A 24,877-nucleotide genomic window follows, 5' to 3' on the forward strand; every position below is an offset into this window, starting at 1 on the left:
TTATGTTAAGCACATTTCCTGGTATAAAATTATTTTCTGTCTTGGATTATACCTCTGCCTAAAACCACTTGCTTAACCACAGAATCTCTGTGAAACTTTAAATGTACTATCCCCTCTGTGTACCCTTGTTACCTCATACCTTGTGTTTTCTGAGGGACATCAACCCAGTGCTTAAGATCTTGACTTTGCTGTTGTCCCCAGAGGCATGAATGGTGACCAGGGCAAGTAACCTGAGAGAGACGCTGGTCTGCCAGCAAATTCCACCAGCTTCTTAATATGGTCAGAATGGGGCATCCCCTGGCAGGCTGCCAGTAACCTGATGCTGCCCCAGTTTGTAGCACAGTTTAATGGTCCGGGCTGAGACTGAACTTTACCTGAACACACTTTCCTGTTGACCAAGCCCCAGTGCTGCTCTCTAAGATTTGTGGTCAAATTGCCTGGAATCATCTGCACTCGCCTGTACCCTGCTGCCTCGTCGCTTTGTTCCCCGGACAGTCAGGACATCATGTCCTTGCCCTTGGAGTTGGGTTCTTTTCACCGGGACCAGACGCTGGGCAGCCTAGAGCGCCAGCTTATCTGCCCAATCTGCCTCGAGGTGTTCACCAAGCCCGTGGTCATTCTCCCCTGCCAGCACAACCTCTGTCGCAAATGTGCCAACGACCTCTTCCAGGTGAGACGGGCTGCTTTGTTCTGGATGTGTGTTTATGTGTGTGCTACAGATCAGGACTTGTTCATGTGTATAGCACAGGTGTTGTTCAAACCTCTTTGCATGATATTTTCAGAGTGCTTGAAATGATTTGTGGCATGATTATTGTGCCAAGGCTAGACTGTAATTTGCTCCACCAGTTATGAATTATCATTTGACATTTAAAGTGCCATTCATTTGGGGATATCTTGGCTCTCTGATCAGATGATGACATGACACCCTTTATAAAACCATTAATGATATGATGTTAATTAGATGTGTTACTAGATATGACAATAAAACAGGAGGTGGTGTTGAGTCAGTGACTCAGGTCAGCTGTGTGCTGTTGGGTTGGAAGATTAAATGTGGGGTGGTGGGACAGAGCCCCTAAAAATGCCACCCTTGTACAGCCGCAAAGACTGATCCCAAACAGGTGTGGATTAGAGCAGCTAAATAGGGACACTTTCCAGAATCATGTGGGTTCATTTACTACCATGATTTTTATCTTGCCTTTCTACATGACGTACATGAAATACAACAGATGAAAAGGGCCAGGTCACCGAGAGGTGAAAGCTTACAAAAGCTTAAAAATAACTTTTGCAAGCTCACCTTGTACAACAGAGATCATGTCTGGAAGCTGTAACCTCTAACATTCTTGTAGGCTCCTATTATTAAATATAGCGTTTCATTACTTCAACAGGAAGACTGATGGTGGTGTGGTCTTGTGGTCGAGGAAAGGGCTTCTGTATTCTGTTGAATGGAAGAGTTGAGAGATTATTGTCCTTCCCCTACATTTCCATATGAGTAAAGAATTAGCTTTCCCGATTTGTTGCTATGCGAGATCTCTTAAAATGTACAGCTCTGAAACGTCCGAGCCACAGTGGAGGGAACCTGGAAAGGACAGATGGGATACTGACTCTGTCGAATGCTGGTGGGGGAAAGCATCTGTCTAAATAGACAGAAACCAGGACGTCACATCAGACATTGGAAGGCCAACAAAAATATTTAGATCTTTAATTAGTGGCTGTAATTCTCTAATGATCCTGCTGGTTTCACTGGCTGTAGGAGATACTCAGCCCTGGGGAGGATACAGGCCCCTTCTGGCAACAGCAGCTGGGCCTATTAAAGCACAGACTATTTCAGGCATATAACCCTCTTCCTTCAGCCTCTTCTCCCCTGAGAGGGAAGAGGTGAACAACTGCAGTGGCTTGCCGATCTCCCTCTCTAAACCACACGGTCACGGGTCTGTGCCTGTTTACAAAAATCTCAGCTGTCCCCCCCAATTTACAAACACCACTGAGGGAGAGGGACCGTCTGTCTGTCAGCACTGAGTCATCTGTCTGATCCCAACCACGTGCGATGAGGGGAAACATCACGCAATTAACAACAGAGAAAAATAAGCCCATCAGACTGGCTCTCGTGTTTTTCACATAGGGGCCTATCAGCAGCATCACTTACCATAGCAGCCAGCAGGAGGCTGATGATTGTGTTGTTGATCACTGCTCCGATTCTGCTTACCGTTGTGCAGTGTGAGAAACGGAACTGCTCGGCAAGTGAGAAGTGTAGCCATCTCTGTTCCAGGCACGGGGCAGCATGGTGGGGGCAGGAGGGCGCTTCCGGTGCCCATCCTGTCGACATGAGGTGGTGCTGGACCGTCATGGGGTCTACGGACTACAGCGCAACTTGCTGGTGGAGAACATCATCGACATTTACAAACAGGAATCGGCGAGGTCAGTACATTTAAAGTGAAGAACCTTCATTAGGAGCGTGACATTAAAGAATTAGTGCACATACTAGGATGTCTGTTCTAACAAAAAAAAATGAGACACTGTGCATGCATGTGTATTCACTAGCAAACATTTTGTATTCAGTGCTAAACCTTAACTTTACTTTCGTGTATGACGTGTACTAAGAATGTGATGTTTCATTGAGCTGACTGAGACACAACCTAAGAGGGCCAGGCTTGAAATCACAGCATGTCTGTCTGCTTCAGCTCCCACTCTCAGCTCCCACCAAAGCCCACTGGCCACCCCACCTGTGAAGACCACGAGGATGAGAAGGTCAACATCTACTGCCTGAGCTGCCAGATGCCCACCTGCTCCCTCTGCAAAGTCTTTGGTGCTCACAAAGACTGCCAGGTAGCACCGCTGCCTGAGGTCTATCAGCAGCAGAAGGTCAGTAGCACATGGATGGGCAATGAAATCAACTGTGAATTAGTGAAAGACAGCTGCACTAAACAATAGACAGACGGGAACATGAGACCTATGATACAATATTAGTTATTCGGTTGATAATTGTGTAAACGGGAAATACTAGCTGTGAACATCCTTTTTTAAACAGGCGGAACTCAGTGATGGAATAGGTTCCCTGGTTGCCGCCAATGACCATGTCCAAGCCTTCATTAGTGACCTGGAAGATACCTGTAAAAACATTGAGGTACCTTGTGGATTGTGAAGTATTTGAGTTACAATGGTTCACGTTTTTTTTGACGTATCTGTGTTCTGGTAGATTCAATTCTAGACTGTTTACTCAATAAAAATTAGACCGAGAAGCTCACTGCACGATTTTCCTAATCCCATTATTGAGTGGTTCTTCAGAATGGTGACAATGGAAAAAAAATCTCTGTACCTATTGTATGTTCATTTTCCCTAGGAGAACTGCAAAAAGCAGAAGCAAACCTTGTGTGAGAAGTTTGATCGCATGTACAGCATTCTAGAAGAACGAAGAAAGATTATGTTGCAGCGCATTACTTATGAGCAGGAAGAGAAGACGGGCCATACTCGCTCACTGGTGCGAGCCTATGGGGAGCACGTGGAGGCCAACTCCAAACTGGTGGAGACAGCGCTACACACTATGGAGGAACCTGAGATGGCAGCCTTCCTGCAGGCAAGCCTATCATCATGCAACAATAGGCTCCTGACCTCGACCTTCTTCTCATTAACAAGCATGTGCAGATACTGGAGACGATGTTGTTCTGATCATAATGTACAACAATGCTAAACTGCTAAATTTAGTTATTCCAGATTAACTCATTTAAATAATTGATCATTCTGATGACCTACAATCTATGAATACAGTTGGTGGTTCCTGCCCCTATAATTATCTACAGCAAAACAGTTACATCAGTCTAAATGTCATGGTATGATAGTGATGCTTTTGTTTGACTGATTCTTTAATTTTTTTTAACCTTCCTGTAGAATGCAAGATCGCTGATTGAGAAGTAAGTCAACCATTTACTGCATGTATGATTTCTCTGTTATTAAAAGGATCTATAGAACAAGATCAGAATCACATCAGATTGATATGGATGAATCTTGTTAGACATCACAATCACTCTCTTGCACACATCATACTGTAACATACTATTCACATACTGTAAATGGATGTAATTCTATATCTGCACCCTGACCTCCCCCGAACCCTCTAGCCTTACTCAAAATAGCAGGTGTTTCCTTGCTGTCTTCATTTTCTCTCTCTTATTTCTTTCTGTGTCCCTGGACCTTTTTTCTTTAAAATCTCCTGTGATACTCTCTATATGTGTTTCCTAACCTCCATATTTAGAGTCACTGAGGCCACCAAAACCTCCACTGTAGAGGCCCTAGAGCCAGGCTTTGAGAACATGGACCACTACAGGGTAGACTTCAATGCAGAGGAGAGAGCACTCTACCTCCTGGATTTTGTCAAAAGTAAGTCGTAGTGACAAATTCATCATACAATACACCATATGCATTGTTTCTTTTAAAGATACAGGGCTGCCAGATTTTGATTATTAATATGCATTCCTAGAACATCATTATATGTCCATAGGATAAAGAGAAGTCCACAGACACTATGTATTAGAGCTTCTGATTGGAAAATGCTCAAAACACTTGGAAACAGGATACCCAGATGAACAGGAAAGTGGGAGCTGTCATTCCATTTTAAAGACCTAAGTTATTAGTGCTTCCCAGGTAGCTAACAGAGAGTGGTAGGGTGGTATAACTTTAGTCTGCCAACTGACTGGGCAATGCCTGCCTGCCTCCCCAGCTGAAGATGAAGTAGAAGAGGTTCAAGAGGAGCCAGAGGCAGAACCAGAACCTGAACCTGAGCCAGATCCTGAAGCTGAGCTGGATCGGGAGTTTGTCTTGGACCCTGAGGCAGTAACGGGACTGAAGGAGGATAACTATGGGATTAAGGGTGGGGAGAATGAGGACATGAGAGGGCAGGCAGAAGGCTGTGCTGATCCCAAGAAAGAGCTCCTGTGTGACCGCAAAGGTCTGAATACACAGCAGGTACAAACTCTTTGCCATTTTCAGTGCTTTCAGTATAGAACTTAGCAATATGCCTCTGTACCTTTTCTACTACTGAATAGTATTTTAATGCAAGTGATTTCTCTGTTTTTCAGATGTTTTGAAGCTTTTGTATTCTTTGTCTGGTCTGTATGAGAAATGGAAAAAGACCAGAAGCATGTAGTGTGTCTGTCTATCCCTTGCTTTTCCTTGCTGTTCTTCTGAAAGTTTCTGTCTCCTTAAGGATGAGCCGGAGCTGCGCCATGAAGAGCATGGTGCAGGTGACTTGGACATCCAGAGCTTACTGGCTGAGGCTAGTGAAGAGACCAAGCTGTACCCCAGCTGGTACAAGACCAACAGTTGGCAGGTGGCAAGCCCCAGCTTGCCTGTGTGTAGCGAGCAACCAGATGGATCTGAGCCCTTTGCACAAGTAGACAGGGAGCAGCAGCTCCAGACCACTTGGGAGGGTGGCAGTTTTCTCCCCATGGGCCCTGAGGACCCAAATGGTCATTTCATTCAGGGAGCACCCAGTGGCACAGTAGGGACAGTGTCCCTAACAGCAGAGGAGAGCCCTGGAATAGGAGAGGTTTCTGCCTATCAGGGTAATGGGACAACTACATCTCAACAGGTAGAAATAGGTCCTGGTCAAGTCCCCATGTCACCATTGCCCTTGTTTAGCAAGTTACACCTGCATCATGGCCTTCATTGCTCAATCCAGCCATCATCCCAAATTGTTTCAGTGTTCCTCAAAGGAAGGGCCTCCTTTTGATGTCTTCTTATATTTATGATTGCCAAAAAGAAAATATAATGTTGTTGATTCTGAAGGTCACTTTTCTTCTAAAACAATATCAATTCAGTTTCTTTTGACTGAATCTGGACAATATTCCTGAGACACCTGCAGGGGGTCCTTCTCTCGTCTGTGTATGTACCATATTGGCTTTTTTCTGCTTTGTTCCATCGCTTCCATCTCTCCGTAGGCCGTCGCTCTGGTCTTTTACATCGTGGCTTTGATGATCATCTGTCAGCGAATCTGGGGTTACATTCAGTGCATCACTTGTAAATAGCAAGGTTGGCTGGACGGACTGTACCTGAACCTAAGGTACTGGTGTGTTGAACTAGGGTGGTTTGATGAGTCTTAAGAACTGCACTTTACTGTGTCTTGGGACCCACGGCAGTCAACATTTATAACTATATCTACTCCTATTTATGTCTGGTTGACAGCACGTAATGTGCAATGAGTCGGACTAGTGGGAGAATAGTTAGTTTTTTAAACATGATGACACACATAGTAATGTATAAGCTACTCTGGAAGCTACGCTCAACATCTGTTGCCATTTTAAATATTTAACATGGTTATTAAATTGATAATAAAAAGGATTGATGATAAAAAGGATTTTTTCTTGTTTTAGTGGACCACATTACACTAAGCAGACAGGTCTGATGGTGAAGGACTTTCTGATGTCCATCTGATTTTGACCACTGGATAGACAGAAAATCACTTTCAGACACTTTATAACTGAAGAGAAGTACTTCCTTTCTAGTTAGATAATGGTAATGGGTAAGAGCTATTCTTCATTAAGGACTTGTGGATTGAATCTTGCACTGGGTAGGGAGTCATGTTAGAATACCACTGACAGCAAAAAGAGGATTGTAAAGTGGCTCACACAGCTCAGTTTTCAATGTCTGTTCCCTCCCTCCTTTTCTAGGGTCTGGTCCCTGGAGGGGGAACTCAGGATGGGAGTGTGACGGAGCAGAGCATTGACACAGCCTTTGAGCCTGCCCCTATGGCCCCCTTGTGGCTGGACATGTAGGATGACAAGGCAGGTAGAAAGGGGACTTCACATAGTGCTTGTCTAATGGATCTTCATGCCCAGTCCTATCTCTCATACACTTGCTCTGAAACAGCAAAAATGATGAGTGGGGTATTGCTGTTTTAAAGTCAGAACTGTTGCCTTTTTAAAGGCCTCTGAGCAGAGAATCTATGATGGGAACCTAGCATTGGAGTAATGAACTTCTGTATACTGCATCTCTCATCAAATGAGCATAAATCAGGGCTGCATCACTGTATGTCTCAGCATTCTACAGAAACTCATGCTTCTGTTTTTCATGAAATAAGGCTGCTTTTGATCCAGTTCTGTTGTGTCAGCATTAACTGTTGTTGAGTATGTCAGTATTGCATACATGATATGATATGTAAAAGCATGTTGGCCTTGTCGACTTGTTTTTTCCATTCAGATTGGAGCTGGGAACGCTTCACAAGCAGGTTGCCACCTGCCTCCGGTCACAGAGCCAGCTCGCATCATCTTCTCCTTCTCATGGCTGAATGCCCTCTCCAAAAAGAAGAAGTGATGGTATCAGAAGGACACCTTGTTAACCCATTGGCCCCTCAATGGGCAGACATGGATTTTGGTGTTGAGTAAATGAGAGATCCCATTTGTCCTGTGTTCAGTCCTTCTTGAATTCTTACCTTCTAATTGGTATGGTATATTCAAAACTGTTATTGCTGGCTGCTGTGTGCTATTATTATTTTTACGAAAAATATAGAAAATCCTTGGCTCGTACTTAAATCATGGATAATTACTAAGGTTGAGTGTAAATAAAGCAAATGATTTTCTGACAGTTTTGTATATCATTAAATGGTGTGGACTTGATCTGATGAAAGTGTACTTTAAACTGAAATTATGAATTGTACTTGTAATTCATAAAGTCTTAATTACAGTTGAATTATTAGGAAATGCATGCACTAATCTAAACTCTTATTTGCTCAACAAAGTAATTTCTCCATCCTAACATTCATCAGTGTTATCAAATAACATACTTAAGAAGAAGAATAACATTAGATCTTTGGTATTCATCCACACTATTTTAAAGTTCTCTCTCCTCTGTTTTTCTGAACTGGTAGTAACACTTTGTATAGAAATTTATGTATGGAAATGTGATACATTAATAAAATATGTTCCAGAAAAGTTTGCACAGCTAAGTCCATTTGTATCAAATCTGACTTTTATATTTACTGTAAAGGCACTGTGCTGAGACATTAAGGCTACTGGAGCCAGTAAAGCAGGTGTTTTCTTCTTGAATGTCAACTACTGAGTATCTACAGAGTGGTAGCCGGGAAGGAAAATGGTTGATAGACATAATATTTCAAATCTCATGAGATAAAGAATTCTTTGTTCAACGGTGCTGTCTAACATCTGTATTTGCTAACCTCAAAGCCTGTTAGAGATATTCAAAACAGACATAAGACTAGATGTGAGATGGTGATACAGTCGAAAGAAGGTTTTTCAGCATCTCTCATATTTTTGTGTTGGGGGAATGAGAATCTAAAACATAATTTGAGAGTCCATATTTTCATTAAAGTGAAAAAACATGATGAGTTGAAAAGAACAGTTTGAGAAATCTGAGAACATGTCCTAATTCTCATCTTGGTTTTGACCAATGCTCAAAAGAGTCTACTGGAAGCAAAAGTGATCAAAATGAGATCTTTTGAATTCTCCTTTCCTATTGTAAGGAACCTTGAGGACAAGAGTGAAATGTATATTACAATATCTAAAAAAAGAAACAGCATATGGTTACTTTTCCACTTCTTTAGCACTTGAAACAGAAGATGCCCGGTGACTGTAGCCTATTTACAGTAAATTCAATTCAATTTATTTTTATAGAGTGCTCTTCTCACGCAGTGACACAGAGCGCTTTAACACAGGCATAATGCAAGAAAAACAGATACAAACAAAGAAGACAGTCGACTAATGGCTACCATAATAAAGTACTTTTATAGAGCTATAAGTATGCCTACTGGCCACTGGGGAAAGGAACAAAAACTCCCAACTGAAGGTTGAGGAAGAAAAAAACCTCTGGGGGTCCACGGGCCAGTGGTTGCCCACCCCTCCTGGGCATTCTAGATAAGTAACAATTGTAAGCCAGTTTAACAAGTAATAACGATTTTGTTGCTAAATGGTATCTTGGATCCCCAGCTCAGCATGGAACATATCGTTGATCATGGCAGTTGGTCATCATCCTTAGTCAGCATGGGATTCGTCTGTCACCACCAGCCAGCCTCCTCAAGTCTTATGTAGCGAGGCAGTGCTCAACAAAAAGAAAGAACAGGGTATCTCAGCATGGGAGTAAGATGGCAAGGGAGGCAATACCTGCCGGCTGGGAATACACTTCAGATCCACTTCTGTTGGAAACGTTCTCACTGTTTGTATGAACAGAAGTATACGGTTCATACGATCCACTTGCCTTGGTTGCTTTTTACCACCATTGTATAAATGCATAATAAATTAACTTAAGTAACACATTAGGGACAAGAAAACGGGTGTCCTTAACTATTATTAATTCTAAAATGTTATTTTATAATACTTATAGTAACCATTATTTGTGACAGTTTCCATGGGCCTACTGCTATAACTTTGAGCACAGTATTTAAACTTATGTTCTTTACATGCATGTTAAGTATCACATTTAGCTGCTTCACGCAAGAATGAATTATATTGTGCAGCTACACTGGAAACATACTGTCAATATAATTGTGGTTTTAATTGTAACACTAGACAGCTGTAAAGCTTTCTGTTAAGTGATCTCACCAATTTAAAAAGTACAGTAGGCCTATAGAGCATTATACAAAAAAAGATAATGACCACATTTTCTGCTTTTACATTAAAATATTTTACAGTAAACATTTTCTTGTTCAATGATGGTATTAAGTCTTTAATAAGATAGTATTAAGGACATCTGCTAATGTAATGCACACATTTCTAAGTCATGTACGTTGAGAAAAACAACTGCTAAATGAATAAATCGACGTAAATATTTTACGTCAAATACATGACTGCTGTGGTGAGATTTATTAATCTGTTGCTGATGACTGAGAATTTTACAAAGTACGATTTTTAAATGTATAATGAATTGTTGCTTGAAATTACACTCAGGAAACCGTTAATACAGTACAGTTGAGCTGTATTTTGGATATGAACAGCACAGCGCGTTCCAGCGAAAACAGCCACGTTCCAATATAGGCAACGTCATCATCATGCGTCGGAAGTGGTTCGGGAGCTGGAGCTTCGTCGCGCTGAGCTGGCTCATCTGACTTGTGTACCTGGCTGTGACTGTCTCTCCGGGTTTGTTGTTGTGGAGGCCGATGTTACAGAGAGGAGTCTTTTGGTTCAGCTTAACAGCAGGTGCAAAGCGTACATACTCTGTTTTAATTGGCCAACTTTCCCCCAAGGCCAGGTACTATTCTGAAGTCTTGACGAGATGGATTCCGCGAATCAAGGTAAAATGTTGATGATATATGCTGTACTAGCGTCCGAAAAGTGTAGCTGTAGACACCGGCAGATTCGAGGGCCCGAAGCACCGGGAGCGATTGCCGTTGCGTTGCCGTGACGGTGATTTCTCTGTGGAACATGCCGTGACAGGCTATTACTAGCCTAGCCTAAGATGTAAGCGTACGGTACAGAGCTAGTCATGATTCGAATGAATCATGTCGATTAATATTAATATTTCTTCTTGGTTTTGGACGGGCTCATCGTTTGCAGTACTGTCCAATTTCGGTTCTTCCTTGTAAGCAAGTTCATCGGTATCGCTCTGTCTGTGTTTAGGAATGGCTGACCTCACGGAGCCGCCGTCAGTTCTTCACCGCAAGCGAACGCACGACACGTCGTCGAATCATGCTATGGTGGCGTAGTCGAAGCACCTATATTAACCAATTGATAATGATTATAACTAAATAGCTTTAGCTTCTTAAAATAATTCATAATTCAAAGTTCTGATACTAGTAGTAGTAAACGACCAAACAAACAAACAGAACAGTGAGACATAGTCCAGTGAGTACTGTTGGCTTATGATGCGATGTTATCTCATTCTATTTAGTCGATTGTCTGGGTAACAACAGGTTTTTTTTTTTTTTTTTTATTAACAGATAAAGTGCGAAGGTTAAGTGTTTTTGTGTGGGAATGATAAGGCGGGGGTCCGGAGTTCCTTCCTCTTTCGGCTCGCGCACCACGAACGTCACGTGACTCGACCGTCCCCTGAGTCACACACACACACACACACACACACACACAGTGACAGTGAGTGCGCTGTATTAGTCACGCACGGTGACATAGCTTCAGACAGACAGGTAGCTCTGTCTTCCTCCAGTCGGTGTCTCTTCGCATCGGCAGTGTCGCCGAAGTTGGCGTGAGGTCCTTCCTGCCGTTTCGTTTGTGCCCTTTTCTGTCCTCTCACTCGCACTGCGCTCTTTTCAGTCGGACTGGACTGACTCCAGTGGGTGGGTGTGGCCAGGACCTGCTCCCTCTTCTTTACATTAAACACCTACTAGCACTTTCTAAAGGATTTTACTGGATACTTTACTGACGTTTTCTTCAAATTAAGATTTTTTTGTTGTTGTTGTTGTGCAGTTGCCTTCGTGATCAGTACAGTTAATCTTTCAATCTTTCATATCATGTCAAGATGTTTTGCTATATATTAAAATAGTTTTCTTCTTTGGGTGTGGGGGTATTGTGTATATTCTTATATATTCTTTGGCATAATCATTTATATTGTTGAACATCCCAGGTTCAAATTATAGTCCTACTACACACCTTGATCAGGGTACCGACCTTCAGCTGATACTATAGTTAGAATTTCCTGTTGTATAAATGGGTATATAATTGGAAAGCTGATTATCTATCATTATACATCATCTAGGATAGATGTGTCAGGTAAATAAAGGATAACAGCAACCAGGGTTCAGTATTATTACTTTTTCAGTCATTATATTGAAGTGTTGTCTTATTATCCAGATCAGATCTGCTGCTCTGGTCTGTTTTCAGAACATCCTCTAACTTGAACTTGATTCAATGAGGGCACTTTGAGCGATGGCTTTCTAGAGGTTGTTGAACATATGTGGGATGCCCTCTAAAGGTGGCGGCACAGCGAGTAGCGTTCCTGTCTCGCAGTGCCTGGGTGGTGTGAGAGGACGTGGATTCGATCCCCACTCAGTCTGTGTGGAGTTTGAATGTTCTCCCTGTGTATGCGTGGGTTTTCTTTGGGTGCTCTGGTTTCCTCTCACTGTCCAAAGGCATGCTGTTCAGGTTCACCCCTAGTGTGTGAGTGACAGAGAGAGTGTGTTCCACTGATTTATGGATGAGTGATCCAGTGTAAGTCACCTTTGTGAATAAGGTGTGTGGGCTGATAACACTACACAGAGTTCATCGCATTGAAAGTCGCTATAGAGAACAGCGTCTGCTGAATAAATAAATGTGTGTAAATGTAAAGTTAGTCTTCCCAGCCATGTGTCCCAGTCCCTTAATACACACAGTGTTGTCTTTACCCTTCAGATGTAAAAGGCAACTGTTTATGCCTCATGTGGGTTCAACAAACAAGATATCTGGGAACTGGCAGCTCTGAAGTGTTTTTTTTTTTCTTTTGCTGAATTAGTTAATTTCACAAATAAAGGCAAAAGGGCTTTTGCTCATGGTATTTTGAACATCTTATTTCCAGTCACACCCAGCAGACCGTGTGTCCTTACTAATCAGGGGTATCTGTTCCAGATATTGAAATGGATACAGATCACATCTTGGTGTATTTTAATGCATTGCAATTTTCTTTTATCTTTCCATTTGTGTCCTTGTTAATGGTATAGATATTAACCTCAACTCTCCCAACAAAGGCCTGAGGGCGGGAGTGCCTGTGGAAGGAGCAGCAGGTAACACCGCCAGTACGCTCCCTCCTGGCCTGACTGAAGAGGAGGCAGAGGAGCTGAGGACAGAGCTCATCAAGGTACTGCCTCGCAGCTGAGGAGCAGATCTTTAAGGGACAGCACAGTTTTACACTTCTGTAAAATAGTGCAGCAACCTGTCTAGTTGCTATGACACAGAATTGCTATCCAAAAGTTCCCAGCTCAGTGTGTTCTGTTCTGCCCTTGAGCATCATACTTCGCCTGAACTGCTTTAGTGAAATTATCTCACTGCATAAATGGGTAAAAGTTTGAAGTATGTTTGTGTAAAAACACGCACCATGTTAGACTCTGAGTGTACTGTATACATGCTGGATTTACTTGAGAAATGTTGCACACATTTTTAGATTTGTTTCGTCGCCTTTTATGTTCCATGTAATGTAAGTGCTGGACAACAGTTCTGAAACATCGGTACTGTGACTTTGCTCCATTTTGATCACAGGTGGAGGAGGAAATAAACACCTTGAGGCAGGTTCTGTCTGCCAAAGAGAAACATGCTTGGGACCTTAAGAAGAAATTGGGCCTTAGTCCACTCCATGAGTTCAAACAGAACATTACCAAAGGCTGGCAGGACGTCCAGACCTCCAATGCGTAAGTAAAGATCCTCCTCGCCGCCTTTGTTTGTCCTCCCTTGGTCTCAACTGTTTGAACTGGTTGCAGCCACAATGTGCAGAGCTGGAAAACCGAGGAGTGAGCTGGAAGGTGAAGCTCATGGTTAGTGTGTTCCTGAGTCCTGCAAAGTCTTGGGAGCCTTGACCACCAATGCAAATAATTACTCCACAGAGATATTAACAAAGTTATAGGGTGTTTTATGAAAAAGTATCATTTTCATAAAAAGTTTACTAAAATAATTTTCAGCATGTTTTGCTTTATATTCTATAATTACTCCCAACAATATTAACACTGCTCAGAGTCACACACTTGTGTGATGTAATGACTTTTTTTCCTAACTGGATCTTTGTTTCTAGCTATGTGAAAACTGCAGAGAAACTTGGGGAGTGGAATGAGAAAGTTACAAGTTCTGATTTGTGAGTTTTCTCTTGCACAATCATACTGGCAGTTTTTTTTTTTTTTTTTTTTTTCCCCCCCTCCCTCCTCCCCTTTCTAGCCCCACCTGTGTGTCAGCATTCAAGGAGGTAGACTGGGTGTTACAATGAGACCAGGCTGAAAGATCTAATAATTTGTGTTACTTCTATTACTGTTAACTGTTTCTTATTACAGTTGTGCCTTTGCACTGGCTCCAGCTTTTTTAGTACTTTTATGGTTTTGCATGAAGGAGTATCATCTGTCTATTCTTAAATAATAACCAGAATACCTCAAAACACAAATTCCTAAGTTAATGAGCTATAATTCACACAAATTTAAGGTGAGTAACATAATACTGCATATGCAGGTAATTTCTAACACTGATCAGAACAGATTGCAGGTGCTCTTTGCTTGCTGTCCAAGAGAACAATAGAGAACAAAAAATGTCACCAGCACACTATAGTTTTTTTGAGTCTGTCTTACAGTTATGAGTAACCTTATGTTATCTAAGTTGGAACTTCCTATTTTTCACATTTGGACTCTAAAGGCTAACTGGGCTGTTGTTGACACCTCAGATCAATCATTTAATTTTTTTTGTTTCAAATTTTGCTTGATGAATATTTCCAAAATTGTCTGAATTTCATTAAAAGTTAATGAATTTATTACTAAATCATTTAATATCAAGTCTCAGCTTAATGTTTTCCAGTGTTTTTACATGTAAAAAAACTCAAAAACCCTGTTTCTAGCTGGTACTCAGTTTTTTGTGTCTTTTACGTTATTCTCATATCAGTCCTGCAGACAGTGGGATGAAGGTCTAGATCGCAGAGATGGTTGTGCAACACCTACAAGAGTTTCTAACTTTTTAAACATTTTTTAGAGTTCTTAAGCTGCAGTAAATGTCCTAGTCAGACAGTTTCTCCACGTCTGATCTTTCTCTGTCCAGATAATGTTACTTACGCCACCATTTAAATATTAAGTTCACTTCAGTATGTATTTAGATGGTCTGAAGTACATACACAATCCCAAGTATTTTGAAGAGCCCAGATGTGAAAAATGTTTTGTTATGTAGCCATGTACATTTACCTCCTATTAAATACGGTTTATTTTATAAATTGATGGTAGCAATTTGTAGAAAGAACTGGAAATCTTAATTGTGCTTTACACATTTTAATACATTTTGTGTGTGTGTAAATATTATATCAGTATTCAGTGTGCTCAGTATGCTCCACAGAAAAGTTTTTTTGCTCAAAATTAAAACTTCATATAATTAATTCATATTGCCCAACCTTACCATAGATTTCACTTATATCATCCACTTGAGATTTATTTAGCAATTACTCATTATCATGTATTCCAAGTTTTGTCTTTATACTTACAGATTTTTTTTTTTTCCTGCGGAGAGAACAGTTTGGTTTGGGGAGTCGGGTCTCACTGTAGCCTCTGATGCAGGACTAAACATGTTGGCTTTGCAAGGATGCTTTTACCATCGCTAACCTTTAACCTCATTGCGCTGCCTCTGGTTGTGTGTTTCTTGCATATTGAGGTGTATTCCAAAGCCTTTTGTGCAGATAGACTGCTGCTGAATAGTAAGAAATCTGCTGTAGAGGTTCTCTGTTGTTTTTCTTCATGCTGTTTGCATCTGTGCCTCTGCTCTTTGTGATTTTCTCTTCTTGTGGTGTTTTGAGCTTGTGGTAAGGTTTTGCTTTATATAATTTTTTTTTTTCTAGTTTTCAGCTATTTAAATATTTTTTGTTAAAGTTGTCGGAATTAACATTTTCTCTATAAAATTAACCTAGTTTCTCCTCTGCCTCATGTTTCCACCATACATGCACGTTGTGACTCTTCAGGTGTGGTCTGTGATTATAATTCTATAACTGTACCCACTGGTCCGTGAATATCTCCTTGGATTTCAACAGAATATGTTCAGAGTCCCACAACTGTTCTGTCACCTTTTGCATTATTGGCTAGGATTCTGATAAGAATATGAGTCAATATACTGATCCAAATGGCAATATGGGTGCCTTTTTTGAGGTGCCTCCAGGCCACTCTGAACACTGGGAAATCTGTTGTTGTATTTTCTACAGCAAAAATAGAGGCAATTAGGGGCAGGAATAAAAGTTTTACAAAAGAAAAAATGCGAGGATTGGATGCCACAAATTTTGAAGGAAACCCTAGATTAACTGAGCTCTTAAGTTGAGCTTTTGAATATTGTGTTATTTCAGAGCTGCATTCTTTGTGTTTAATCCTGCACTTGTGTTGGGCTTTGATGCAACAATGAATGAATGAATTAATTAAACTTTATTATTCTCAGAGGTAAATTCTGTTTGGTTGCAGCAGCATACCATTGCAAAATATGTTAGGACATCCACTGAAGACACAAGAATAAATAAGTAGATAAGAAATGAAAACTTAAGTAAATAAATATGTGTATTTACACAAGAGAGGGCAGAGGTGGTCCAAGGTGTATTGATTTGGCATAGAGAAGCTCAGTCTGGATTTAAACCAGCATTACAGATACTTATATCTAGTAAAAAGGCTGAGACGCACAAAATAAATACGACAAATTTCTCACAGTGTGATTTTTGAATATAATTACATAGACCCTGGCAGGAAAGACTTTCTGCATTTTTTAAAAAAAAAAAAAAAAAAAAAAAAAGCCATCTGCTATTTTACATTTACTGAAAATGCGCTCACTGTTCCAGTAGGGGCACTTTTAAAACAAATGTGTTCAACAGTGTTGATTTGTTTTAATTGTATTTTTTCTTTGCCCTTAAAGTAATATTTTAAAATAATTAAACCTGTTTAATTTGGGCTGGGATGGAGCAAAATTTAAGTAATATTAATTGCCTTTAGCCACAGCAGATCCTGAAATGACATCATTAATTTGTCTATCAGCAACTATTTGTCTATTTGTTCAATGCAGGCCACAGTGGTCCACGACCTATACCAGAAACATACCGAGCGAGGCAGGGTACGCCCGCGATGGCACACGCACATTTATTCAGTTGCACAAAAGATCAGTGTAGAGTCATGAGTTTTCCTGAAACTTTTGACTGTGAGAGGAAACTGGAGCGCCCAGAGGAAATCCACACGGTCAGGGGAAGAACATGCAAAGCTATCTTAGTCTGAGCACAGCTGAAGATTCGAGCTCGCAGCCCAGGAGTTCTGAGGCACCAGCAGTACCCACTGCATTACCATATTTCCCCTGCAATGAACAATTTTTTTTAAATGGAACATTCTTAGCACTCCTACTGCTTGTAGAAGAATAGCTATCAAAACAAGCTGGAGTATCTTTAAATGTTTCATCTGAATTTCAAACTCTTAACTGACTGACTTTTATAACTAAAGTAAAGCAGACTTACAATTCACAGTAATTCTGAACCAAATGTCTTCCTGCCAGTTGTTTTTGAGAGCTCTACTCTGTTTTTATAAATACTGCAAAGGACTTACCTCAAAATTACTGCGGTCAACTGTATGCGGTTTTGAAGGTCATTTAAACTGAACTGGCTTGACAGACTGGTCGGTCATATGCCAGGTTTACATTGCACAGCCTCAGCTTTATCTCAGTCTTTGGAGCCCTGGCTTGGCTCGTTTCAGATGGGTAATTGTGTGGCAGCTCTGCTCCTTTGGCTCATACCTCAAGGCTATCTTCACACACAATCTTTTCTATTGTGTGGGTCTGTGTGGTGCCTCTCACGTGTCCAGTATGTCACTTTAGCCAAGTGCAATAGTTTCACACAAGGTTTCCTTATGTGTCTTAGCTGGTGGTGTGCTTGAAAATGACAGCTGTTCCTGATATATATTTGGGTTGCAAAAGTAGAAGCATAATTTAATATTCTAAAAAAACTTGTCAAGTTATTTCATAAGTTGTTGCAATGAAACGCAGGAACAATACAGACTGAAGGACAGTTTGGAAAAGCAAATGTTGAAATGTGTTGTAGAATTTCACAAGCACACTTTTTTTTTTTTTTTTTTCCCTCCTCCCCCCGCTCCATCACAGTGGCTCTGCTGTTATTTTTAGTTAGACTGTAGGAGTTCCTAGTCTTTCACTTTCCAGCATAGCGAGCAAAATTCTGGCTACGTTTGTTTCTGCAGTCATCGGTGGTTGCACCACATTGTTTTAACACTGAGGCATTTGGTGTGATTTTAACCATTCTCACTTTGCTGTAACTGACATTTTTACCATGTTAACCTATATTTTATGTTAAGAGAAAATTGTGGGACAAAATACCAAAATGTGAACTGTTGTCTGTGTTACTTTTCCTTATATCCAAGTGTTTTGCCTTAAATGCACAGTACAGACAACACTATTATAATAACTATAAATGTCGCCCTTTGAGTAGTGGTACACTGGACTAGTTTGGCTTTCAGCAAAGTAGAATAGACAAACATTAGAAAAGCAAGTAATATTGCTTGTAGCTCCTTTGATGTTAATGAAAATTATTTTTGCAGGTCTAACCTCTGTCTTAACCTTCCTCGATAACCGACGTGTTTTTTCCTACTTTATAAGCCTTGTGAATTTAATGTGACACTATGTGTTTGTAGATATCTTTCAGCATCTGCAACTTTGGAGGACATAAGCCGATCTGAAGCGTGAGTTTTTTTTTTTTTTTTTGGATTTTGATTTGTTTGTCATGCTTTGGCTTTTGTTGGCTATATTCTGATTAGTAGCTGTGTTCATGGTTCCTTTGTTTCTAATAATTCTATTCAGAGAGGTTTACAAAGTGGGTGCACTGCATTTGTGGGGTCTGTTTGTCTTTCAGGGGCTGTAGTGGGTCTCGCATCAGCTGTTGATCTTTTTTCTCTCTCCAGACACGATTGAATTCTCCTCTTTGTGGGCATGAACACATTTCCTGTGTAGGCGATACTGTTGAGTGAAAAAATAAATAAGGATCTGTGTTCCTAAGAATGCTTTAGTGAGGTTAAAAACTGGAACTGACAGTGGAGCAATATAAGAGCAGGAAATGTTAGGTGAAGGTGCCCGGTAAGAAATGCTTGTGAGGACAGTGAGATGCTGGCGGAGAACAAAGAAAGGAGGAGCCACGAAGCTGTGTTGCTACCCTTTAACAGGATGTGCTGGTTGCGCATGTCTGCCACAGTGACCCTGTTGCCTTCAGCTGTAGCTGTTTTCCTTTCCTTGGTTTTCTTGTGCTTGGGGCAAATGTTTGACTAATAAGAAACAAGGTGACTACAGTTTAATTGCATTATAACTGCAAATGGTACAAATCTTCCAGGTGTTTACAGACCACTGCTTTTTAAGTTATTTAATTTTACTTGTAGGAGTTTTTACTCAACGGTGCAAAATGTAAGAATGTGTATGAAAGAATTCAGTGTTTATGCATTTTAGTAAACTCGGATGAAAAAAAGTGTTCTAGACAGCTGGATAGTGTCTAGTCCTAAAACGTGAGCTGCTTTGAACAAAAATGTGTGTTGTTAAAATGCCCCATGTAGTTTCCTTATGCAAAACTATCTCTAGAATGGCTGTTTAAATATCAGTTTTAGCGCAGTCATATTCATGCACTAAATCTGTTGCGTAGTGTTAGTAGCCACTTTGACTGTAATGTTCACAACATGTCTTTCTGCTTGTTTCATGTAGGCTTGTAGGTAAACTCCTGGTTTAGCTGTTTTTTTGCAGCTTTTTTGCAGTGATGGTGGTTTCAGGCAATCACCACCCCACTTCCAGTCCTAAAAACCCTGCTTTCTTCACACCTGTGTCACTGTGTCTTCTCATCTCTGTGCACAGGTACAGGAAGACTCAGGAAACGCTGTCTCAGGCTGGCCAGAAGACCTCAGCAGCGCTCTCCACCGTGGGCACTGCCATCAGCAAGAAGCTGGGCGATATGAGGTATCAGAGAGCTTTCCCCCACACTCTAGGGTTTCATCCCCCTCCCTAGTCCGTTCCATTAAACACTGTACACCCTGTTAGTGCTATGTTGATCAGAATGTAATTTCTCTTCCACGGGCGAAAACAGCACTATAATGTATTCTGAAGCACCACCTTATATTGTACAATTTGCACAGGACATAATATTTAGGTGCATCCAACCCCTCAAAGCAAAGTCGTAATGGAAGCAAGTACAAAGCAGACTGCTTTATATGCAGTCACCAGCAGATGAGCAATCTGAATTGCATTTTAAACAGGCTGTATTTAAAGTAGACTGTCTTAAAATGGTGCTCAACTGAACCCATACAGTGCATCGTAGGGAACACCTCAAATTTATGTTCTTTAGCCAAATGGAAAATACGTGATAAAATAAGTTAACAAAATTCTCTCTGCATATATTTATCTCTGTCATGAAAGTTTTACGTACTGGCCATTAATAAATATTCTTTAGTTGGTAATGAGGGGGACACAATGGTGCAGCAGATTTTGCCAGGGCCTGCTTTCTGGTGGGTCTGGGGTTCGAGTCCCACTTGGGGTGCCCTGTGACAGACTGGCATCCTGTCCTGGGTGTGTCCCCTCCCCTTCCAGCCTTGCACCCTATGTTGCCAGGTTAGGCTCTGGTTCACCGTGACCCTGCTTGAGACAAGCGGTTGTAGACATTGTGTGTGTAGTTGGTAGTGCATTTCAAAGAAATATACACTTAAATTGGATATATTTAAACAGGTCTGCATTGTAGTAAGTGATTATGCAACAGTGTATCAACCTGCTGTTTATATTCCCATTATGGCGGTGCGTTGGTCATAAATCCCAGTAATTAACATCAACCACGCCATGAATCTCCCGGTACAAAGAGAGTACCCTGTACTATATAAACACTATACCCCAGTTTAAGTGTGTACATAACTCTGCGTGACAAACAGTACATTACGCTCTAAATTACAGGAAAGACACGCACTTAAACCTGGAAAAATTGAGTGACATTCCTGACTTCTGTTGCACAGTTTTCCTGATGTGCTAATTTTTATAGTGATCTCTGTTTCATGGATTAATCAGTAACCATAATGTTTCTGCTAGCTTTGCCATTTCTATTAGCTCTTGGTGTCTCTGTGTGTCTGCCATATTTGTCTTAGGGGTGTGTATGTACATCTGTGTGTTTTCTGGCATGTGCATGGTTTATTCTTCAGTTATAGTTAGTGGCCCTTTCCTCCATGCATGCTATTATCAGCATGTCCTCATGAACAGTTTCTTTGTTCTTGGATGTTTTCCACCATTATCCATGACAGAAATATTGCTTATTAGTTACAGGTGACCATCGGTGAATGCACCAAACCATCTAGTGTTTGTTGAGCCGACTCTGGAATTGTGTGCAATCCAAATATTTTCCCCTGACTTTGAGGCAGATAGTATTTAACCATGGCTGATGACCTGAGATAGTGTCTGTTTTTGTCCCACAGCTTTGAGTCTCACACCTGTAGCAGCTTGCTCGCACCCACATGAGACGCTTTGTCAATTTGGCGTAACCCTGCACTGACACTGGAAAACTTCCTGTTGGTGCTGCAGGCCCTTTGAGGCAGTACTTCTAGAACATTCCCCCTTGTTCAGTGCTGTGTTTAAGCCATGCATAAGTATAGTGGCTGCTTTAGTTTGGATTGATTCATGTACAGTAGGATAGGTAAGGGCCATCAAGTCAAATCAGACTCATGGTGACTTGCATAGGTTTCACATTAAAGGAGTATGTCCATGTATGTCTTTTGACTGTGAACTTCATGTGAACATACGTAGAACATGCAAACTCCACACAGACTGAGATTCAAACCTAAATCTGAAACTATAGTCCAGAATCTTTGACGCTCCAGCACTATGACCATAGAATATCTAATCTAGATGGTTCTATGCCTTTAGACTCCATTTTTTTGCCTTATTTTTTTCCAGCCTGCATAACCTAAGTTGTCAAGATATTCATCCATTATCTTTTGAGGACTTTACATAATTGTTTTTTGACATATATGCTTCAATTCTGCAGTAGACTTAGCCATGAATGAAAATAGTAGCAAATTGCATGTATACTTATCCTCCATAAACTGGTCCTAATTTGTTTCTGAAAATTGACCAAATATTGAAAAACCAGTGAAATTTATTTATTTATTTCCAATTTGTTCCAAGTCAATCAAGTTCACCTGAAAACCACACTAAATGACCAGATGAATGAAAATCTGGACCAATTGACCATAAGTGGTGGTAATAATTGCAGACCCGATACCGGGTATTGGCACACCGAGTAACGGGGGATGAGTGTAGTTTTGGTGTCGGAATGAACAAGCTCTGGTTGTGGGCCTTGCATTAGGACCGTCATTAATGGCTTTCCTTGTGTATCCCTGCCCGACTTTTTGCTTACCTCGGTTTTTCTTCTTTTCATTGCTGCCTGTTGGTTCTGCAGAGCTCTGCCTTTCTCAAACTCATTTGGGTAAGATGAAGCAAGTGTAACTCCAGGGCAAAGACAGTCACTTCTGTCTTACGAAAGTTCAGCTCTGTTTGTACAAACAAACTGTCTGCATTTGCATCCTCGCTGTATTTTCATTTTATGTTCGATGTAGTAAGGACTACATTAAAAGGATTTTGCTTCCTGGCTGTTGAGCATGTTTGAACTTTTACCTGTTGAGGGTAACATGAACATGAAACCGTTTTGAAAAGGGAAGTCAATATTTAATGGTGCTTTCTTCATAGCAACATTTGAAACATGCCTGCTTAATTAAAATTACACATTTTCTATTATCTTAATTCTCCGGTGTTCTGTTGCTTTGGCCTTTACCCTGCATACTGCTGCTTTCTTTAACATTTAACTTCTTTGTCTCCTTAATGCTTTCCAAGTAGCAACTACTCCATTCGCCACTCAATAAGTATGCCTGCAATGAGGTAAAGTATTTAGTACCCTTAATGGCCTGTTTTTCTCCAGTTAAGTGCTACATATGAGGATTATGGTGACATTAGCAGCACATGTTCTTTGAGGAAAGGAATGGTTTTGAGAGTTTTTTTTTTTTTTTTTTTTTTTTTTTTTTGCCATTTTATGTCATCAGTAAGAAATCATTTTCATTGATAAAATGTGTACCGCATGTGTTTACTTTTATTCAAAGATGTTAGGTATTATCGTTCACTCATGCATTTTTTGCTTTATAGAAACTCTCCCACCTTCAAGTCCTTTGAGGATAAAGTCGGAAACCTAAAGGTACGGTACAAACAAAACAAAGAGATTATGAAGCTAGTTTTTGCATCGTCAAATATTCATATGCCCTGAAGACTTCCCTATTCAAGGAATGTCACTTAGTGATGTCCTTTATGTTTCCCTGAAGGGCTCTTGTTTTGCCGTAGGTGCTGTAAGAAACAAAAACATTTCTCGTCCCCCAACTTCAGTTTCACTTGATGTAAATCTTTGCTTCCCCCTCAATTCTTTTCCTTACCAATGGCTTCTGCAGTACAAAATGGCTGGGGGCCAAGGAAACGGTGAAGAAGCGCACTCTGCAACTGTGCCAAATCCTGTTCAGGACAACGCCCCGCTCTAAAGCGCCTCTGCATGGGACTGTCCCGTCAGTGCATTTCCACGTGACCCCGAACCCTGCGCCCCCACAGTCTCTCAGATGTTTGGACCCCCTGCCCCCTCACATACTAAACGCATGGGCATATCTCATCTCACTGTACAAATACAGCTGCAAATAAATGCAGAGGTGCATTAGATCAACACAAGTTGTACAAATATTTAACCATTTTGTATTATGAACTATTTTACACTGCTTTGCATAATGTTTTTACATAACTTTTATCAATATATAAATATATATAAATATTTACACTGTATTGCCATCTGGCATTCATTGGGTGGTAGGGGGCTTAAAATACACAAAGGAAAACCGTACTTTAAAAGATATTAGAAATACACATATAGTAAACTTGCTTTCAATTTTGTAACTTAAAATACTCCACTTAGTCCCTTTTTTACACTGGGTACAATGTGAAGCAATTATGCTGTGCACCAGGAGAATGTGTAATCTTGAGTACCAGCCTTACACAGTATCACTTCTTTGCTTTATCTGTTATTTAAGGGATGGGTTTTTTTTTTCCTTTTCAGTCTACTGAGGGATGGCAAGGACCAGTGCTTTTGCTACTATAGGATATGTTCCTTGATGCTTGCTTTGTGCCATACACTAACAATTAGCTTTCATGTGGAGAGTTGCCATTGTAACACAGCCGTTATCGCACCACCAATGCCACACTTTTGTTATTTTGTGAAGCAGTTTTGGTATGCACTTATGAACTGCACAGAGAAAGGCTGTTACGGATTTGTGTAATGATTTGTCTACATGCCATTGTGTTTCTTTCGGTAGCAGTTTCTGTTGTGAACGTCATTTTACGTATTTTGTGTTATCCAGCTTAGGGTTTTCTGTTCTCCCATTAATTTTTGTTAAACTTTTTGTGTGTGGATGGTTTACGACAGTTTGATTTGATTGATTTCATTTGGGGAGTTGTCAAACTGCCTTTAAAAAAACTGCTACCAATATTTTGCCACCTATTGTAGTTGGCTGACCTTCATTCAATTAATACGCTTACTACCCCACCCAAATAGTTATCATAACCATCACGAGTTTGTGTTGAGCTACAAATGTTCCACATGTATGCACACTACCATAGGATGCTAAGGGTGAAGACATTGTTGAGATGAGCTAATATACTAGTCAGTGTAGGTGCAATAAAATAGCTTTATTAGGTTATGAACATAATTGTAGATATTAAAGGGATCTGATTGTTTAGCTGGTTTAAAAATATGAATGAGGAATGAAGTTTGAATATCATTAAAGCATTCATTTTAAACAATTATTTGTTTACTGTTTTTAATTTGTATGTGAATGTTGAGTATGCTAAAAAACTGAAAGAATGGATTCTTTCAACACCTATTAATAATACAAAGGACAATTGCATCAAAGTTTTAAATGGTTAGCTTCAAACTGCAGTATGCTGCTTTTTTTTCTTCTTTTTTTCCCCTGCGAAGGCTAATGAAAACCCTTAAATGCATCCATTCATTATCAATAACTGTCTGTCTAGGGTAGGGTCACAGTGGACTGGAGCCTATCTCAACATACCTTAAAGTGCTGGGCTGTGCTGTATTTTTCTATAACTAGGGCACTAACTGTAGAAAAGAAATATAACGTACAGTGACACATTTTGCCATAAGTGAGCCAAGGTATCCGTGTATCACACACGACATTCCATGTTTGCAGCGCCCGCGGTCTGAGCTCTACTGACTC

General features: G+C 40.6%; 2 protein-coding genes across 10 annotated transcripts; both read left to right on the plus strand.

The window, feature by feature from the left end:
• The first annotated feature begins 374 nt into the window (after positions 1-374).
• On the plus strand, positions 375-7,730 carry trim101 (tripartite motif containing 101). Of its 3 annotated transcripts, none has more exons than XM_018756597.1 (10): positions 375-670; positions 2,252-2,415; positions 2,679-2,859; positions 3,026-3,121; positions 3,338-3,571; positions 3,883-3,905; positions 4,247-4,371; positions 4,712-4,956; positions 5,931-6,052; positions 7,189-7,730. In XM_018756597.1, the coding sequence occupies exons 1-9, from the start codon at positions 506-508 to the stop codon at positions 6,015-6,017; spliced, it is 1,320 nt and encodes a 439-aa protein (XP_018612113.1). In that variant the 5' UTR covers positions 375-505; the 3' UTR covers positions 6,018-6,052; positions 7,189-7,730. The 3 variants fall into 3 exon arrangements, with proteins under 3 accessions (XP_018612113.1, XP_018612112.1, XP_018612114.1); XM_018756596.1 differs by lacking the exon at positions 7,189-7,730 and adding an exon at positions 6,660-6,870; XM_018756598.1 differs by lacking the exon at positions 7,189-7,730 and adding an exon at positions 6,660-6,870 and having other exon boundaries at positions 2,267-2,415.
• Positions 7,731-9,976: 2,246 nt separating this feature from the next.
• On the plus strand, positions 9,977-24,446 carry tpd52l2b (tpd52 like 2b). 7 transcript variants are annotated; one of them, XM_018756716.2, is made up of 9 exons: positions 9,977-10,228; positions 12,581-12,717; positions 13,116-13,264; positions 18,245-18,292; positions 19,443-19,544; positions 22,021-22,047; positions 22,452-22,496; positions 22,758-22,806; positions 23,054-24,446. In XM_018756716.2, the coding sequence occupies exons 1-9, from the start codon at positions 10,210-10,212 to the stop codon at positions 23,138-23,140; spliced, it is 663 nt and encodes a 220-aa protein (XP_018612232.1). In that variant the 5' UTR covers positions 9,977-10,209; the 3' UTR covers positions 23,141-24,446. The 7 variants fall into 7 exon arrangements, with proteins under 7 accessions (XP_018612232.1, XP_018612233.1, XP_018612234.1 ...); XM_018756717.2 differs by having other exon boundaries at positions 22,455-22,496; XM_018756718.2 differs by having other exon boundaries at positions 12,608-12,717.
• Positions 24,447-24,877: the final 431 nt, after the last annotated feature.

This window comes from Scleropages formosus, chromosome 2 (assembly GCF_900964775.1).
Source record: "Scleropages formosus chromosome 2, fSclFor1.1, whole genome shotgun sequence".
NCBI classification, from domain to species: domain Eukaryota; kingdom Metazoa; phylum Chordata; class Actinopteri; order Osteoglossiformes; family Osteoglossidae; genus Scleropages; species Scleropages formosus.